The sequence below is a fragment of the Bos mutus genome, chromosome 5, assembly GCF_027580195.1.
Source record: "Bos mutus isolate GX-2022 chromosome 5, NWIPB_WYAK_1.1, whole genome shotgun sequence".
NCBI classification, from domain to species: domain Eukaryota; kingdom Metazoa; phylum Chordata; class Mammalia; order Artiodactyla; family Bovidae; genus Bos; species Bos mutus.
In genome coordinates, this window is record NC_091621.1 from 70,878,885 (window position 1) to 70,897,837 (window position 18,953).

General features: G+C 42.3%; 1 protein-coding gene across 1 annotated transcript in view; it reads right to left on the reverse strand.

Moving 5' to 3' along the window:
* The window catches only part of TPH2 (tryptophan hydroxylase 2), a 106,746-nt gene extending 89,429 nt beyond the window's left edge, over nucleotides 1-17,317 (reverse strand). The window contains exons 1-5 of the mRNA XM_005896788.3: nucleotides 17,213-17,317; nucleotides 14,099-14,251; nucleotides 10,258-10,441; nucleotides 10,060-10,160; nucleotides 4,971-5,038 (exon numbers count right to left, since the gene is read on the reverse strand). Coding sequence (XP_005896850.2) covers nucleotides 4,971-5,038; nucleotides 10,060-10,160; nucleotides 10,258-10,441; nucleotides 14,099-14,251; nucleotides 17,213-17,317 — 611 coding nt within the window. The remainder of the gene's footprint in view (nucleotides 1-4,970; nucleotides 5,039-10,059; nucleotides 10,161-10,257; nucleotides 10,442-14,098; nucleotides 14,252-17,212) is intronic.
* Nucleotides 17,318-18,953: the final 1,636 nt, after the last annotated feature.

Genomic DNA, 18,953 nt, shown 5'->3' on the forward strand with positions numbered 1-18,953 from the left:
ATATACCTCCTCAATTTCAACCAGAAGAAAGTACATTCGCAACAAAGCACAATCACAGTCATATTAAATTAAAGCAAACAGGAGTGGCATGATTAAAGTCAGAGCTCAGGGCCTCTTTTCCAAGAGAATAAGATGGATTGAAAAAAGTACAGCTCCCCCCCACCAAAATTATAATTAAATATACATGCCTATTGTTGAGGAATAATCATTACAATAGCTCCCAAAGAAAGATGTGTTTATATCTAGTCAATTAAATATGTATATTACTGACTTCTCTTCCCCACAATGTAACAGTCGTGAAACCTACAGACATGTGGCAGCTAAACACCAGCGCTAAATACAAAGGTGCCACTGACACAGAACTGAAGAGTTTCAGACCTGACAGCCCCAGCACCACAGTCAAAATTTTCTCTTCCTCCACATACCATCTGCCACCCCACCGCCATGCACTTCCATTTCCTCTGAAGTACATGTCCGTGTACCTGTCACATTATCTAAGCAGGAGGCTTCTTTTTCTGTTTATGCCAGGATTTCTTTTATTTGGGTGGAGGAGATCAGGGTTTGGGGGACAGGGTGTCTCACAGATGATTTCAGAAACAGTGTATTCCTTCCCCATCCACCGCCTTCCATCTCAGGTTGGCTATGGAGAGTGATATTTGCACTGATGAAGGCTTCCTCTGCTGTTACTGGCCAGGCAATCAGGCCTTCCAGAGCCTCGCAGCCCACCATTCAGGCATGTCTGCAGCAGCCACAGGCCTCCAGGTAATCAGTCCTGTTTCCCGGCAGCTCTGCCAATCAGAAACCCCCTGAGTGGCCCCTATGCGCAGCTCTCAGCATGCCGCGCGGCCACACTCCCTTTCCGCTTTATGTCTCATGGCAACACAGACTTTGAGCCTGCTGTTTTTCCATCATCGAGTGGAATTTTTTCATTTCTCTTTGCTTGTGTTGATTCTTTCCCCCTGCTTTATCCTTTCAGGACTATCATAGAAAATATGGTATTCAACACGGATTCCCCAGAGGGCTTCTTGGCTGTGGCTTCAATATACCTTATTCTGTATTTCGCTTCTTCTCCTTCTCTTCATCTTTTGACACCTCAGACTCCATCCTGCCAATTGCTACGACACCACTAAAATATCTGTGCTCCATCTCCATCTATATTTCTGACCTTCTCAGTGTCTATAAAGCCTGAACGAACTATCGACAGGGAACGGAATTATTTTCCCAATGTTCAAATAGTCCCTAATTTTATTATTACCAAACTATATTTGCAGAAACCTCACTTGCTGAATTTTTTTCAGGACCACCCCAATTTCAAATAATCTGGCTCCTCAGGCCAGTGGTTCCAAGCTTCAGTTTGGAAAAATGCAGTCACAGCATGCTTCCAGAAGCCACTCAAGTGAACTTAAGTAATTATTGTATTGACATCTTTCCCCTTTGCTCACTTGGAAAGCCTATAGCACTAGAAAATACATATTGCAATTAGAAATTGCATCTTTTTTTCTGTTAAACCAAAAGGAAACCTTCCTTACTGCATGGCACACTGGAGACCATGGCTCAGGCCCACTTGGGATTTGTAAGAACTTGTACCCCAACCCACCAGCACCATCATATGAGCTTGCACACATGCACACACATGCGTAACAGCTAGCTCATATCCATCCTCAAAGTCAGAGAAGCCACAATGATGACGACATGAAGGGCGTTAAGGAACCATCCTTTTCTCTCCACTTCCCTCAAGTCCTAGGCTTGTGTTTCCCACCACTCCCGGCAGGCACTCCCCTCACACCATCCACTTACAAGAAGCACCCGAGGCAACGGGTGATCTTTCTCAGCATCTTGGCAGCTTCCCACACATACCCAAATGGGAATGTGACTGTTTTCTATGAAATTTCTCCATAAAGAGGGAGGCTGTTCAGCATGGAGAGTTATCAGTCTAGGAGCAGCCTTTTAAATGAGAAACTGGAGAGATTTTCTTTCAAGCATTACTTCTCAGGATGTTCAAACTATAGTATTTCCTAAGATGGTGCATAAATGGTGCTATTAAGATGGCTAAAGAATGAGCCAGTAGATCGATGGAAGCAGAAGCCAGCCTGAGGAAAGGGAGGGGGTGGATGTAAGAGCAGTAACGGACACCAATGATCACAAACTGCGAGCCACCTTCGTGCTCAGCACAGCATACACACTCTCTCGTAGCCCTGACAGCCCCGGGAAGGGCCCTCCTGTCAGACACACTTCCCAGAAGGAGGGCCTGAGGCGCTTACCAGCTAGGGAGCAGGGAGGCTAGAACTCCAACTCCGCCTTGTCTGACTCCAAAACTCCAGCTTTGAACCACTTTCTTATTCTTTATGGTCAGCACTGTCCAGGGGGAGAGGGTTACAAGGCCCCTGGATTCCAAACTCTCTTATCCAAACACCCTTTGCTTTGACGCTGTATCCACTGACTAGTGTAATCTGACCTCCCTGGCATCAGGACTGCAGAAGAATGGTTTCTGTCTAGGTAGGTAATGATGAAGAGGCAGTGCCCTGCCTATCTCAGCCTCCTGCACGTTCGGTTACTAGGAGTCAGTCCCCTCCAAACGGGAACCAGATCCTGGACTGCTCCACCTGCATGCAGCCCGTCCAACCTCCAGTTTTTACTTTCATTTTCTGGAGACACCAGGCCTCAATTTCACGCTTTAGCTAATGGAAAATGGCAACTGCAAGCTCTTGTTAACACTTTGAGGGCCTCACCCTTCATCATTATAACTATATGCTCTTTTCCACTCCTCTCCAGACAAATATGCTTTCTTTAAGACCATAAAACTCCCCATTATCAGTGCTCCTTGAAACGGGTGGACTCACGTATACCAGTTTCTACTAGTGTCACTACATTATAAGCCTGTCTTGGTCCAATTTCTGGGGTCCACAAGAAGAAATAACTAATATTTGAGGTAGTCCCTTGATCGTAACTACAGGCTTCCTTGGTGGCTCAGTGGTAAAGAATCCACCGGTCAATGCAGGAGATGCAGCAACAGCTGTGGGTTGAGAACATGCCCTGGAGAAGGAAATGGTAACCCACTCCAGAGACAGAGGAGCCTGATGGGCTACAGTCCATAGGGTCACAAAGAGTCAGACATGACTCAGTACGCACACACGCACTTGATCCCTATGCTGACAAAATCCTTTATATATATATATACATATATATATATATACACACACACACATACAATTGTTCTTATATATATAATACATTCCATAGAGCATCTGTGTATTAAATACATTTTTGTCTATCTGTTTTATCTAAAGAAAAAGGCTCTGCCAAGAACTGAGCTTTTACCATGTCCTGGGCAGCTCATGCCCAAAGGCCTGTCCTGCCTACCCTCTGTCTATGCAGACATGACCAGATTTCACAGGGAGGGTCTGTGAACCAAGGGGACCAATATTAAGGTCATGGCCATCTACCAGGGCCTGATGTGAAAAGGTGCATATTGCCCATCAGAGTCTTCACTGGGCAATCTGACTGGGGACCCTGGGAGATGGAGCTAACAGCGATGGTGCTGAGGATGCAAGGGCCGTGAGGTCAGGCCTGGGCCAGGGCAAGCCGTGAGTACGCTGCTGCTGCAAGGGGACAAAAAGGCACCGTTGTCTAAAGAGGCTCAAGAACCTGCTTGGAACAGAAGAGTCAGGATGAGAGGAGACACACACGGAAAAGCGTGCCGAAGAGTCCCCGTTTTTCATGCTTATAAGAAAGAGTGAGGGGTGCCTTGGGAGGAGGGAGGGAAGAGCATCCAAAGCATCAGAGGAGGTTAGAAACGAGCACAGGACCGCCAGCCAGAGGTGTGGGGGGATCCGCTCACTTTGCTCTAAGGACCTGTGTGTCAGATTCCTTTAAATAAAAAAAGGAAACACGGGTACCCTCTAGAACACACGTAATGTCCCGAATTCTCACCGAGGACAAACCTGCCCCACACAACAGTCAAGCCTCTCACCAGCCTCAATGAGAGGAAGAAAGACACTTCCCTACCAGGTATGGATTTACAGTGTGTTCTGTTCACAAGATTCACGTAGCTGATTGAACACCAAAGGAAAGCAGCGACAGCGCGGTGATGGTCTGTGAGTGATTTTTCTTAGTGTGAGCAGAAGAAACAGAGGCCTGACGTCCGCTCCATCTTTCCAGGTGTGGCCTGCGGCCACCACCACTCACTGTTGCCAGTCACAAACCTCCTGCCACTGCCACCTGGCCCAGGCCCAAGGCTCTCCAGTTTCACCTCAAGCATAATCCCCGACTGGGGATGAAACTCTTCTAGTTTAGGGACTTCCTGGTGCTCCAGTGACTAAGACTCTGTGATCCCACGGCAGAGAGCCTGGGTTTGATCCCTAGTCAGGGAAGTAGATCCCACATGCCACAACTAAAGATCCCCGGTCCACACACCGCTGCGAAGACGGAAGGTCCCGAGCGCCACAACTAGGACTTCACGCAGCCAAATAATAAATAACTAAAAAAAACAAAAACGCTCCAGGTTATAGGAAGTTTCCTTTTCCTATAAAACAACCACATCTCTTCTGTGATGGCTGCTTACATGAGCCTTTTCGTCATTCTTGTGGGATCCTCTACTTTCACTGGGGAAGCTGGACGTGGAAGGGAGTTACTAAAAAGTCAAGTCAAAAGTAAAAACAGGAAAAACACATTTCCCAGGCCCTGCAGAGTGTACAGAAATGGCTCCTTGCCTTAGTTGAGCTCTGAGTACCATGGTGAAAATGTAGCACTCGGCATTTGGCCCACAGCACGCATTATTTTGCAATTATACCCACATGTCAAATATCTGTGTTGGCATTTAAAGCCTACAGAGTTGGTTAGTGTATAAAATGGTTGATGTCCGCTTTCTGCAAAAGTTAAAAGGGACGGGAAGATAGATCTGTTTAACCCAGCATGTGCTCTACCTAACCCGCCAGCAACAAGTCACAGGAAAGAGTCACACAGGTACTTACTATTTGTAACCCATGGCCACATCCACAAAATACTTCCTTCTCTGTCGATAGACATTGTCTTTAAATCCCTTAAACAGAAAAGAGATGAAGTCATTTAACAGACTGCCAAAAAAGTTAGTTGCAGAAGGCCTAAAAGAAAATTGCTGCGATGTTTATTGAGTGTCCAATTCAAACGTAATTTTCCCCCTTGGATGACCACCTTGATGACAGAGCAGAAGCAAACTGTACTTACAGTAAAACTTCATTAAATTTGGGCTATCCTAATTTGGGATGCGTGGGAATTCAGACTAAAGTTAACCTCGCCGTAAGTAAGCAGAATGGCTTAGTTAAGCAAATTGATATTGTGAACAATATCCTTTGGTTTTCAAGTATCATTTACATGTAACTGATCTTAATTACAAATTAATCTTATCTGTTCAATAAAACAGATCCCTTTAACATGGCTTTTCAGTGAGTTAACCTAAATTTAATTGCCTTGTGCAAATAACCAGTAAATGTTCCTGCATTAAAATTCTATCACTCAGAATAATCATCAAAATCCCAAATTAGGATGAATTAAAGAGGTTTTGCTGTATGTTATGAGTATAGCCACATCGATTATAGTATAGTATAGCATAGTATAGTATAGTATAGTATAGTATAGCAAAATCGATTACAAGGGATCCAGACACAGGATAGCAAGCTAGCTCCATTTCCCTCTGAGTTCCTATAATTCTGACTAGTTTTCAGCCAAGTTCAAGATTTTACCCATCATCACGCTCTTGGGAAATTAACCATCCTGTCTGTCATTCTCCTATCAAGTGGAATCCTTCTAAGAGGACTTCCTGGTTTACTCAAGAGTCTCTCTTGTCAGCAGACTTTCAATTTCCCTTTCTTTCAGGTACCTTCAGACAATCTTCCCAGGGGTGTTTCTTCAAACAGCTGGAAGCCCAGATGGTATGGTTTCAATTTAACTTCTTACCTCTGCAACCCCTGGAGCCCTGAAGGAAACCCAAGACAGGAGGGCCACTCTGGGCAAGAAGGTCGGGCGAGAAGACAGGCTGCCGGGACCACGGCTCTGGGAGAAGAACCGGGACAGGCCCATAAAGGCCTGAGCCGCCTCTGCCCAGTCGGCATCCACTCAGACACGTTTAAGGGGAAACTTAGCTCATTTTGCTCTCTCTTCCGGCTGAAGGAGAACTGGCTTTGAGGTCAGAAATCTTCACAGGACTGAATGCCGAACAGAAACAAAGAATGTCCACTGCCAAGAGCCTTTCTCTCAGCAATGACAAAAGGTCAGCAACAGAGGGAGACAGTGAGTGCCCTGAGGTCACCCGAAGGCCCTGCAGAAGGGAAGTGCGCCCACCCTCAAGGCTAGCACTCTCTTTTTCGCTATGAATTGGGGGTCTTTAAACTGGAGTTCAAAAGCAGGCTGACAGAGCCTTCAATGTCTATATACAAAATCTGTGATTACAGTTACAAAATTTGTGACCACCTTTACAAATGGGTCTGCGACCTAAGAAAAAGGTCTTATGCCACAGAGGTAGAAAGTGCTAGAAAGTGCGGATTTAAACACTCACTAGTCACACCCAGGAACCTGGGATGGTAAAACTGAAGAATTCCAAGCACCCTTAACACTCAAAGAGAAAGCAGGCCGCGACGAAAGGAAAAGAGTTATGTGAAAATCTGAGCATCTGTTCCCTGATTCCTGCCAAACCAGACACCATGGTAACAGCACCGTAATCTGCTGGGCTTCCCAAAGAATCTTGACTATCTCCTTGGCAAACACCTGCACCTTTTCCAGGCACACAAGAGAGTGATTTACTCATCATGGCTCATCAGCCTAGCATGGTGGTAATTACACAAGTGTTATGGGCGAACCAGAAATTTCAGCACTGAAACGTGCACGGACTGGCAAAATAGAACAGAGATGCTAGCTACACTAGCGATTACAGAGACACAGAATTCCTTGGCCATCCATTGTAAATTGATGCCAGGGATAAGGTTACCAGATAAAATATAAGACACTCAGGCAGTATTTGGGACATTACTTATACTAAAAAAATGTTATTGTTTATGTGAAATGAAAATGTAACTGGGCATCCTATACTTATATTTGCTAAATCTGGCAGCACAAGCACTTAGAGAGTATCTGCTAGACATGACCCTTCCTCTCTCAATTTAAATCAAGGGGAACTGAAGACCCAACCAGCACCCAAAAGTGCTCAGCTGAATGTACACTGGCAAGCATAGCTATCCCAAATCGGCCAACCCTGGCAGAACACTGGAATCATTTGCCAAGGCTTAAATAATACTCCAAACCTGGACACATTCCCAGAGGTTTTGATGTAAGCACACTGAGATGAGATGCTGGCATTAGTATCTTTTTCTAATTTCCCAGAGATTATCTAAATGGAAAGCTAGGGCCGAGAATCACCGAGTTAGGGCACAAGTTCTCAAACTTTAGAGCTCACTGGACTCTCTGGTAAATCCATTTAAAGGCAGATTCCAGGGTTCATCCCTGGAAGATCTGATTCAGTAGGCTTCAGATGAGCCCCTCAGGTACTGCATGTTTAATGAGAGCCTTATGCAGGGAACCTTGAATCCCACTTTGAAAGACCCTCGCAGTCTGCTGCTGCTGCTAAGTCGCTTCAGTCGTGTCCGACTCTGTGCGACCCCATAGACAGCAGCCCACCAGGCTCCCCCATCCCTGGGATTCTCCAGGCAAGAACACTGGAGTGGGTTGCCATTTCCTTCTCCAATGCATGAAAGTGAAAAGTGAAAGTGAAGTTGCTCAGTCGTGTCCAACTTAGCGACCCCATGGACTGCAGCCCACCAGGTTCCTCCGTCCATGGGGTTTTCCAGGCAAGAGTACTGGAGTGGGGTGCCATTGCTATTCAAAGTGTGGTCCCCAGACCTCCAGTGTACGCCTCAACTGGGAGCTCCCTAGAAAGGCAGAATCTCAGGACCTCCACCTGCATTTTGAAAAGATCTACGTGATTTGTATGTCCTTTAATGTTTGAGATGGACTCACCTACATATTTAACCCTTTCTTGAGAACCTCAGCAGCATGACTCATATTCCAAGCCCCTTGTGAGCCATCTCAGCACAAGAACGTGATCCTAACATAATAATCCCTGCCTTGGGACTGAAATTATTCCCAGGCACAAAAATTCCTTAGAAACTTTTATCTATCTTCATCAAATAATAATTTTAAAAACACCAACTTAGCAATATTAAATTTTGCATAATGAAAATTTGGTGTGCTTATGTAAAAGAAATATATGTGGTAAAAAATGATGAGTCAGGTAGGAGATTGCTAAGTACCTGCAATTATCTCAAGTGGCTGCATAGAAAATAAGAGAAGGTATCATAAGACGGGAGCAATTAGGAATGATGGAACAAAATTAAGCATATAACAATTTATGCTGGGTATTAGAATATATTTTTTCACAGCAAGGTCAGTGGTTCCTGTGGTTGTTCTAACCCCCTTTCTCTAGCTTGAGTAATTTCCAAACTAGACTAAGGGGAGCATTTGGAAATGAGAGGTTAGCAAAAAAACCCTTTACTGTCCAGGCATTGATCTGCATGATTTAATACAGCATTTCTTTTCCCGGAATTAAGCATTTACTCTTGCCAAAATGCTTTCCAGTTGTTTTATTAACTAGGCCTTTCAAACGCCCCTTTGAGCTCAATAAGCATTTTATGTCTGCTTTTTATGTAAAGAATTTGAGTTGCAGAAGTAGAGGGACTTGCCCAAGGTCATCCTGCAAATTAACAGCTGGTGTCTGAGCCGTCCTGTTACTGCTAAGATCTTAAATCAGGCTTCTGTGCTAATTCTGACGCCTCTGAGGTGGAGAAGGGGAAGATAAACAAATGGATGATTATTAAAGATACTTTTGAGTATTTCTCTAAAGTTCAGGAGCCTTTCATGTGAACTACTGTGAATTATTCTGAATTTTTAAGCTATACTGGCAAATGTAACAATGTGTCTGAGCGAACTCAGTTTTTTGAATCATGGAATTGAATTAGGCTTGTCTGACCACTAAATGGCATGCTACAAATTGGTTTGAGTTTGTATTTTATGCCAAAAGACTGGTTTGACTGAAAAGCTCGCTCTTGCTGAAGTTGTCCTGGTTTCCTTTAAAGCAGTGGTTCTCACACTTGCGTGTGGGCTTAGTGAGACAAGCTCCCAGGTGATACCGAGGCAGCTGGTCCCAGGACCACACTTAGAGAACCACTGTGCAGTCTGTCAGATTTCCAGACTTCCTCCATTTAAATAAAATGGATATCTGAAAACCATTACCCTCAGTCCACAAAAGGCTCCTATAAGCATGACCAATCTGTTCGGGTTTCACCCTTTAACCCACCACTTTTAGACACAGGGCACTGGGGGAAAATTCTTTGTAACGAAGGAGTATATTGCTTGCTTCTCCCAGGCTACTAACTGTACTTCATTCTGACCATAAAGAAGTTTCAGGCCTCTTGCGTTAAATAAAAACTGATGTTAAGGGGAAGAGAGGGAATAATGGGAAATGCTTACTACATATCATATTTCTTTAAAGGTGGTCATTTTTACAGCTGTAGAGCTGAGATGGCGGTAAATAGATTCAGGAAGGAGAGATGCGTCTTCCATTACGGTCTGATTCTATCACCCTCTGCCTTTCCATTGAGACTGAAGTCCACCACATTGCTCTGCTCCTAACTACTTCCCGTCAAGGAAAATAACAAGGAGAATTTTACTCTCTCACTGAGCCCCATAACACCAAGTCCTCCCTAGTTTCCCAAAGAGGCGACCAAGTTCACTTCCTCCTTTCTTCCCAGGGCCACCATCTGCAAGTATATTTCAGGCTGTCTAATTCTACAGAAATGCTCTCCAAGGTTTATACTCTCCTCCTCTTTTATCCAACCCCTTTAAAAATAAAAGCAAGGTGGAACTACCATCCTTCTAACCTGCTTCCAGCCAACGAATACGTATAGAGAAGCTTTATCATTTAAGAGCCTGCTCTCAGTTACAGGGAATAAATAATAAACTGCTCTATGATAAAGCATCATGGCACTGCCATATGCTGGAAGAGCACATGCAGGATGGATTTGACTGGGCACTTACTGGGTGGTCGGCATCCAGCTCCGAACCATACATGAGAACTCGATGAGAACACCTGTCTAACTCCGAGATCTTCCGGGGAAACCAGGGCACGTCCTCCAACTCTGTTGGAAACACAGTGCAGGTTCAAAAATATTAGCTTTCCCCTTTGCAACACGTGTCAGCTTGCAAAATCACCCAACAGACAAAAACTGGCCTTGCCTTCTTCCTCCGTCCAAATGTTCTCGGGCGGATTCAGCGTCACGATCGTGGTTTGAAATTTCAGTGACTGAATGAGCTCATTGAATTCCGTTTTGCCACACTCACAGTCCACAAAGATTTCAACTTCCGAACTTCGCCGCCGGGATTTCCGGGACTCAATATGAATCATGTTGACATGCTTTTCCTGTGAAAGTATAAACAACATATCTAAATCACCTTCAGGGCACAACAAAAGAGATGCCATGGACTGTCCTTGTTTAACATGTAAGCAGAAAGGTGCCAAGTGCCCACAAAAGAGGAAAAGACAATTATCTCACTGTTTGGTTGACTAAAACATGGAAATGTTTTCCAGCCATTGTCTCTATGAATAAGAACAGTAACTGTGCATAGGTTTTCCTGTCTCTTTTTCAACAAGGAGGGACATTATGGTATATAAAGGGCCCCATAAAATGTATAATAATTATGAAGATTATCATTTTCTAGAGGAGTCCACATCCCAATGGTGGTGTGCATGCTTATTTGGGGGGAAAATTAGTTTATCATTCTGTTATATATCATATTGTCAGATTGATTGATTTTTTTATATATATTTTCCCAAAAAACTTATAACTCAAACTCTTGATTTTATAGTAATAAAACATTTCCTTCTGAAATAAAACTTAAGATAATTGTAGAAGAAATAATTAATAGTATGAACAGCAGGCAAATAAGGCAGAAACGGGGAAGGTGACATGAAAATGACTGAAATTTGGGAAACACTGACCGAAGAGTGGCCCACAATTTAGGGGGGTGGGGTGGGGGAAGGAAGCAAGAAAAGTAGCTAAGGAAGGATCTCTGTAGGCAAGAAGATAAAAGAAGACTCCCTAACGGAACCACTTAGGAACTATTCTCTTTCAGCAACCTCCAGGCTAACTAACTTCATCCAAGAATGTGTTGCTGCCAACTATCATGATGGATTTCATGAGTAAAAGCTCCTTACAATAAGATGTTCAAAGCAGGGCCGCAATTTCACACTTAAGTCTCCGGTTTAAATTTCCCCAGTGATGTAGTGTTTCTTTGTCCTCAGTTAACTGAAGACTAAGTTCTCTCCATCCTAACCACCCCCAGACAAGCAGATACCTCCCCAATAGTCCACTAGCCTCTGATTATCAGCATAACTCCTAGTACAGTCCGGGAGGCCTCAGACCTTTCAGCACAGCAGCAGGATAGGCAATTTCCAGCGCCAGACCAGGATGAAATCACAGCATCCTTCTCTGTATAAAGAAACTCATCCTGTGACCAGGCCACTAATTGCTCTACTTATGTTTTTAATAAGTTTTGCAATAATGCCATATTTTCTAAATTGGGAGGTAATAAAGGTAAGATTAACATGAGGTTCAAAGTTTAAGCGTCTTCACACAACTGGGTCACTGCGTGGACTTTGGTTGAAGCAGAGTGGATATTTTTAGACAAGAAAACTGGGGTGCAGATGGGTTAAGTGATGTAACTAAGACCCCAGCACCAGCTGATGGCCAAGTGAAAACCCAGAGCTGACGACTGTGTCCCCTGGGGTTTTTCCACTGCACCCAGCTTGGAATTGAATTGGCCTGCCATTGGGCCCTGTATGGAGACAGCACTGGACGATATCATTATGTGTAAAATATTTCCCCAAACTTCCATTACCACTGTTTATTGTACCTGATCCTTTCTTCAAGGTCAGAAGAGAACAAGGAAATATTTTCCAAATCAGGCTGCTAATTTCCCCTCTATGGTCATCAAAGAGGCATCACAATAATGCCTAATGTCTGCACACTTTACAAAGCACTTACACTCCTGTTATTTCAGCACAACAACCTTGTTAGGTAGGAATTATTACTGCTATTTTACAAATGAAGCTACTGAATCTAGGAAGCAGCTAGGGATTAGCCGAGCCAAGAGAACACAGGTCTGAAACCTCTGCCCGCAATTCAGTCTCTCCATGGCGCCAGCAGCCCAAGGCACCAAACGGTGCTAGCCCCCGTTATAGCTCTAACTATGGCCAGTGCCCCCAAACAAAACCCACTGGTAAAAGAGGCATGTCCTGAAGGAGAGGGAAGCCATCAGGTGTACCCAGGCAAGAAGTCAAGAGTTTTTCTGGCTTTTTATAACCTTCCCCTCAACCACAATCTTTCTTGAGGTTTCAACCCACCCACTTGGATGACTGTGTTTCTACAAGAGAAAGCTAGCCGGAGCTCCCAGGCTTCCCAGGTGGCGCTAGTGGTAAAGAATCTGCCTGCCAATGCAGGAGATGTAAGAGAAGTGTGTTCAATCCCTGGGTTGGGAGGATACCCCTGGAGAAGGGCATAGCAACCGACTCCAGTATTCTTGCATGGAGAATCCCATGGACAGAGGAGCCTGGTGGGCTACAGTCCATAGGGTTGCAAAGAGTTGGACACAACTGAGGCGACTTAGCACACACACAGTCCTAGGTCCTATATAAGGAGAATGACTCATCTTTACAAAAGACATGTTAGGTTCTTGAAACAATGAGGCTTAGGGGAATAACAAGTGCTTATACCTTGCTTATTTAACTTCTATGCAGAGTACATCATGAGAAACCTGGGCTGGAAGAAGCACAAGCTGGAATCAAGATGGCCAGGAGAAATATCAATAACCTCAGATAAACAGATGACACCACCCTTATGGCAGAAAGTGAAGAGGAACTCAAAAGCCTCTTGATGAAAGTGAAAGTGGAGAGTGAAAAAGTTGGCTTAAAGCTCAACATTCAGAAAATGAAGATCATGGCATCTGGTCCCATCACTTCATGGGAAATAGATGGGGAAACAGTGGAAACAGTGTCAGACTTTATTTATCTGGGCTCCAAAATCACTGCAGATGGTGACTGCAGCCATGAAATTAAAAGACGCTTACTCCTTGGAAGGAAAGTTATGACCAACCTAGATAGCGTATTGAAAAGCAGAGACATTACTTTGCCAACAAAGGTCCGTCTAGTCAAGGCTATGGTTTTTCCTGTGGTCATGTATGGATGTGAAAGTTGGACTGTGAAGAAAGCTGAGTGCCAAAGAATTGATGCTTTTGAACTGTGGTGTTGGAGAAGACTCTTGAGAGTCCCTTGGACTGCAAGGAGATCCAACCAGTCCATTCTGAAGATCAGCCCTGGGATTTCTTTGGAAGGAATGATGCTAAAGCTGAAACTCCAGTACTTTGGCCGCCTCATGTGAAGAGTTGACTCATTGGAAAAGACTCTGATGCTGGGAGGGATTGGGGCAGGAGGAGAAGGGGATGACAGAGGATGAGATGGCTGGATGGCATCACTGAGTCGATGGACGTGAGTCTGAGTGAACTCCGGGAGTTGGTGATGGACAGGGAGGCCTGGCGTGTTGTGATTCATGGGGTTGCAAAGAGTCGGACATGACTGAGCAACTGAACTGAACTGAACTGAATACTAACATATCACATTTTATGCCATCAATGTGCTCTAGGACATATGCATGAATCAAATGTGAACAAACTGAATCAGGCTGCAAGCTCTTAATATTTAAAGATACCTTCTTTGGCTTCTTTTGTCTTTGCCTTTCCAGGTGTGAGGCTCATACTTTTAAAGTACCGACTTCCTCACCTGACAACAGTATGCAGAATTACTAATCGGCTGACTGTGAGTTAATAAACCATTATTTCCACGAATGTTTATTTTATTGTTTGACAGACCAACCCCTCTTATAGAGCTTCATGAAGTTTGGTCTCTTTGAATGTTTCAACACATTATCTAGAAATGGATTCAGTGATACTTCATAAGAGATGACAGGTTTGTAAACCAGCACACAGACACTTTTAAAGTTGGATAATGATGTTTTACATTCACCTGGAAGAGTTTCAGTGCCTTGACCAATCCACCAACTTCATTTTTCAAGGAGAACACAACTGCCGTCTTGCCACTCTCGGTAGCAGTGTCATTTTTGCTGCTTCCCTTGTTGCCTTTTTTATCATCATTTTTGCCAGAGTTAGTTTTATTTAGCTTCAAGAAGGGAGAAACACACACAAAAGTATTAGTTAGGATTCCAGAGTTCTCTGTAACCAGATTCTTTTTCAGATATTCCATTCATATGCTGGAACCCTTAGCAAGCATACAAACTCAAGGAGAAGTTGCCAAGCCACTTATAACTATCGATCATAAGTACTGGTCTAATTTATTCATGGGCACTATTTTGCAATGCTCAAAGATATCATCCAATGGTTGAAATTAAAGGGAAATCATATTTGCTTCATTTTAATAGCAACAAAAATCTGACCATCATAAAGTCTCTTGTCTACTCAGCCATTAAAAAGAATACATTTGAAGCAGTTCTAATGAAGTGGATGAAATTGGAGCCTATTATACAGAATGAAGTAAGCCAGAAAGAAAAACACCAATACAGTATAGTAATGCATATATATGGAATTTAGAAAGATGGTAACAATAACCCTGTATATGAGACAGCAAAAGAGACACTGATGTATAGAACAGTCTTTTGGCCTCTGTGGGAGAGAGACAGGGTGGGATGATTTGGGAGAATGGCACTGAAACATGTATAATATCATATATGAAACGAGTCGCCAGTCCAGGTTCCATGCACTATACTGGATGCTTGGGGCTGGTGCACTGGGACGACCCAGAGGGATGGTATGGGGAGGGAGGAGGGAGGAGGGTTCAGGATGGGGAACACATGTATACCTGTGGCGGATTCATGTTGATATATGGCAAAACCAATACAATATTGTAAAGTTAAAAAATAAAGTAAAATAAAAAATAATAAAAAGGAAAAAAAAAGTCTCTTGTCTGAATAACTCCTTTCTTTCTAACAGATTTTATAGCATGAAGTTTGGTCTGTTAGCCTAGTTGAATTATATCAAAGCTATATTAATTACTAAACATAGAATTAAGCTATATTAATTACTAAACATATTTTTCACAATAATTTTTTCAGTTAATCTTAAAAACAAAATATTAATTTTGTGCTGAAATATGTCAGAACATACACTGAAATTGATCACCTTACATTCTGCAAGTAGATCCACATGGTCAATGTGAGTCTATCTGCAGAAGTTCAGCACATGGGAGTGTATTCAGTGAAGACCACCTGTGTCAGCAGATGATATCTGAAAAGTGGCCATAAAAATTCAGCTGCATGAAAAAACTGAAGAAAAGAAAGAAAGATGAAGGAGGGGAGGGAGGGAGAGAGACAGAAAGGAAGGCAGGAAGGAAGAGGAGGGTAAAAAGAAATCAAGAAACAAAGAGGCTAGCTCATCATTAGGAGCCAAGAGCAGAATCTGAGAAATCGAAGAATATTAGCACTTCATTGGCCAACCAAGATACCATAATAATACACAAGTAGGTAATGACTACTAGTCCTACTGGCTAAAGACAAAAACGACAGATTCCAGAAACTTGGATCACATTGTCAGAAATACACAATTATAAAGCTGGAAACTTACTCAGCAGAATGCAAACTGGAGTGTACCTTTCCATGTTCTTTATACATAGATGAAGACCTGGGCAAATAGAACTTTCTCCCTGGCAGACAGTGACAGAGAGCAGTCATACCAATCTATTACTTGCTCATGAAACTGAGAAACGCACATTTGATATGGAACCCAGAGAACAGTTCTTTGTTATTTTCTTCCTCTGATTTCTCTACTGGCTTTATTTTCACATGTTACCATTGCCTCACTCACTAGATTTATATATCACAGAAATAAATATTTTATAATTTATGACTTGAGGGACAAAAGAAGTTTATGCAGGCATTGGCATTTGACAGTATGTTCCATCATTAAAAACTCAAATGTTGTAGTGCTCTCAACATCTGCCACAGATCTCATATATTTTAAGTAGTATTTTCTATATGAAAGGGTTATTATACATTAACCATAACTCTGAGTTTTCCTCCCAGAAGGTCACTATGGCTTCAGAATTCTTCATTGTAATATCTCATTCAAATATTCATTTCTAACATTTAAATGTTAGAAAACTTATTTATGTTTTAGACTCATTTTTGCAAATTGATTTAAACAGTTCTTCAAAACTTGTCCTGATTACTTTTCAACATTTTTAGGAGTAATAATATACTAGGACAGTACAACCCTCTGGCACATAGTCAGAGCTACAATACTAAAACAGATTTTCCTATGATACACACTGAATTGTAATTGGTTGATTAACTCTGGTAATATGGTAATGAAATATCATTTAATAGTTTTAATAATTAGAAATCTGAATACATTTTTCATTCACTGTCTTCTTTATTAAATCCTATGATTATTACCCCATATCATGATCTAAATCCTGCAAAATGTTACTTTTTCATTCTGTTACTGTTTTTTTAATAAAACTGCCTTAAATATTGAAACAAGTGGTATACTGCTTTCATTACCCCATCAATTAAACTGAAAAATAATGGAGTAATGAGGAACACAGGAAAACTTTTGAAACGAATCTGATCTTTCTCTTATTCCAATAAACAGCACCTATAGACAAAACCAGAAAATATTACTTTGTGTTTAAAGACCAGGTTTTATATATGGAAGAGGCTACAGAAGACACAATAATCTTGCAGGAACCATAAAAATCCATTTAATTTCTTCTCCCTGTTCCAACTCATAATAAACGGTCCTTTCAAAAATTCTGCACACTTATTTTGGTTGTTGATATAAGACATTGTTTCATAGAACTTCTCATTCTTAATGTTTGGGAACTTCTTTACTTTCAACTCAAAAACTTTGAGGAAAGAAAGTTTTGCCCTGTAGAGATCAGGACACCTGCTTTACTTTATGGAGAGAGAAGGAAGGGTGGAGAGAGGCAGGAGGAAGGCAGGTTAGACAGATGATAGAGGAAGGAATTAAGGGTGTGTGTTTAGAGTAGGTGTCCCAGTGGCAAGGATAGGACTATCCCAAGCCTGGAAAACACTCCTCTAGGGAGTGCCAGCTACTCAGTACTCACTGTTAAGCTGGTGAGCAGCTGATGCTCTTCGGGCACTGCTGAATCCAGGGAAAGCCCTCTCCTTGCCCAGTATTTACTGGAAAACATCATCATTGCTGGCTGCATGGGTCCCGATGTAATTTGCTTCCTCTGCAGCAGCGGGACTAGCGGGGCAGCAGCCACAGTGAGGTGAGAGGAGCTGGCAGGCAGCGGACCTCTCGGGGCGCTGACCAGAACCGTGGTGCTGAAGAAAACACAATGCGAATCTTCCCCTTCCAGGCCCCTTTATATGAGTGACTGGGGACTGATGGAAGGCTGATTAGAAAGAAACTCATTTCTGGCTGCCGATGGCCACAGTCAGATTACAAACCTGAAGTCTGGGGTTATCTGTGTTCCCCTGCTATTTGTTTGTTTCATAGGTCGAGTAGCTGCTTGGGCGTGGGTGGCAGAGAACAATACATAACGGAGTGTTATTTGTAAAAGAAAACATCTCTCCCCTGACCTTAGCTCTCATCTCTCAAACCTGCTACTGGCAAGTTAGCCTCACCCTTAAGGTAATGAATTCAATGTTTTCAAAAAAAAAAAGTAAAATAATTCGAGAAAGATCAGTATTGCAGAGTCCCTAAGCCATTTTACTTTATGTTAATAAATTTTTTCTGATCTGATGTGTTATGACTGGGTGAGTGGAATTGTGTGTGTGATGGCGTTCATAAAATGCACTGCTCCCCAGTCGTGTGATACCACTATGCAGTGATGTTTAGGCAATTGTAAAGGAAATGCGAGGCTGTGATTTAGCCACATACATGCATAGTTGAGACACTAACCCTAGAATCTTCCTCACTACGTAGGAATGAAAAGGATATGAAATGTCCATATAATCATTCCTTTGATGACTTCAAACTAGAACAAGTCCAACAATTTGAAATGCATAGATCAAGTGATAACTTACTATTCAAACTTTAGTAAATCATAAAGTTACCAAGGAAAATATTAATAGCCTCCTGAAGTATTGAAGACTCTTGATCAAATGGACGTGTTTATGGAGAAACAGACATAGAGAACAGTTTTATGAACATGGGGAAAGGGGAGAAGAGGGTGAGATGTATGGAAAGAGTAACATGGAAACTTACATTACCTTATGTAAAATGGATAGCTAACAGGAATTTGCTGTATCGCTCAGGAAACTCAAACAGGGGCTCTGTATCAACCTAGAGGGGTGAGATGGGGAAGGAGATGGGAGGGAGGTTCAACAGGGAGGGGATATACATATACCTATGGCTGATTCATGTTGAGGTTTGACAGAAAACAGCAAAATTCTGTAAAGCAATTATCCTTCAATAAAAAATAAAATTTTTTTTTAATGGACAACGTTTGACTGCAAAACTAACCAAGGACTGGCACTGCTTGTCTATACAGAAAACAAAATGAAAATTTTTCTAAACAGGAATGGATGAGCAAAAATTAACTGGATTTTATTGACAATTGTTTCTGGAGTCTTGAGGAGTCATAATTATTATTTGATCTAATTTTTGAAATATTAATGGCTTGAATTTACTCTAAAAATCAGCTCTGATAACCTAATAGGAAAGTGAAGTTTAAATATACTGATAGAAGTAATAATAACAAAAACAACAATAATAATAGTTAATGTCACTGAGTACTTAGTATTTGCCAATTCCTAAACACTTTTTAAGATAAAACGTGATTCATCATCACAACATTTACAATGCAGTAACCATTATTTCCATTTTATATATGGAGA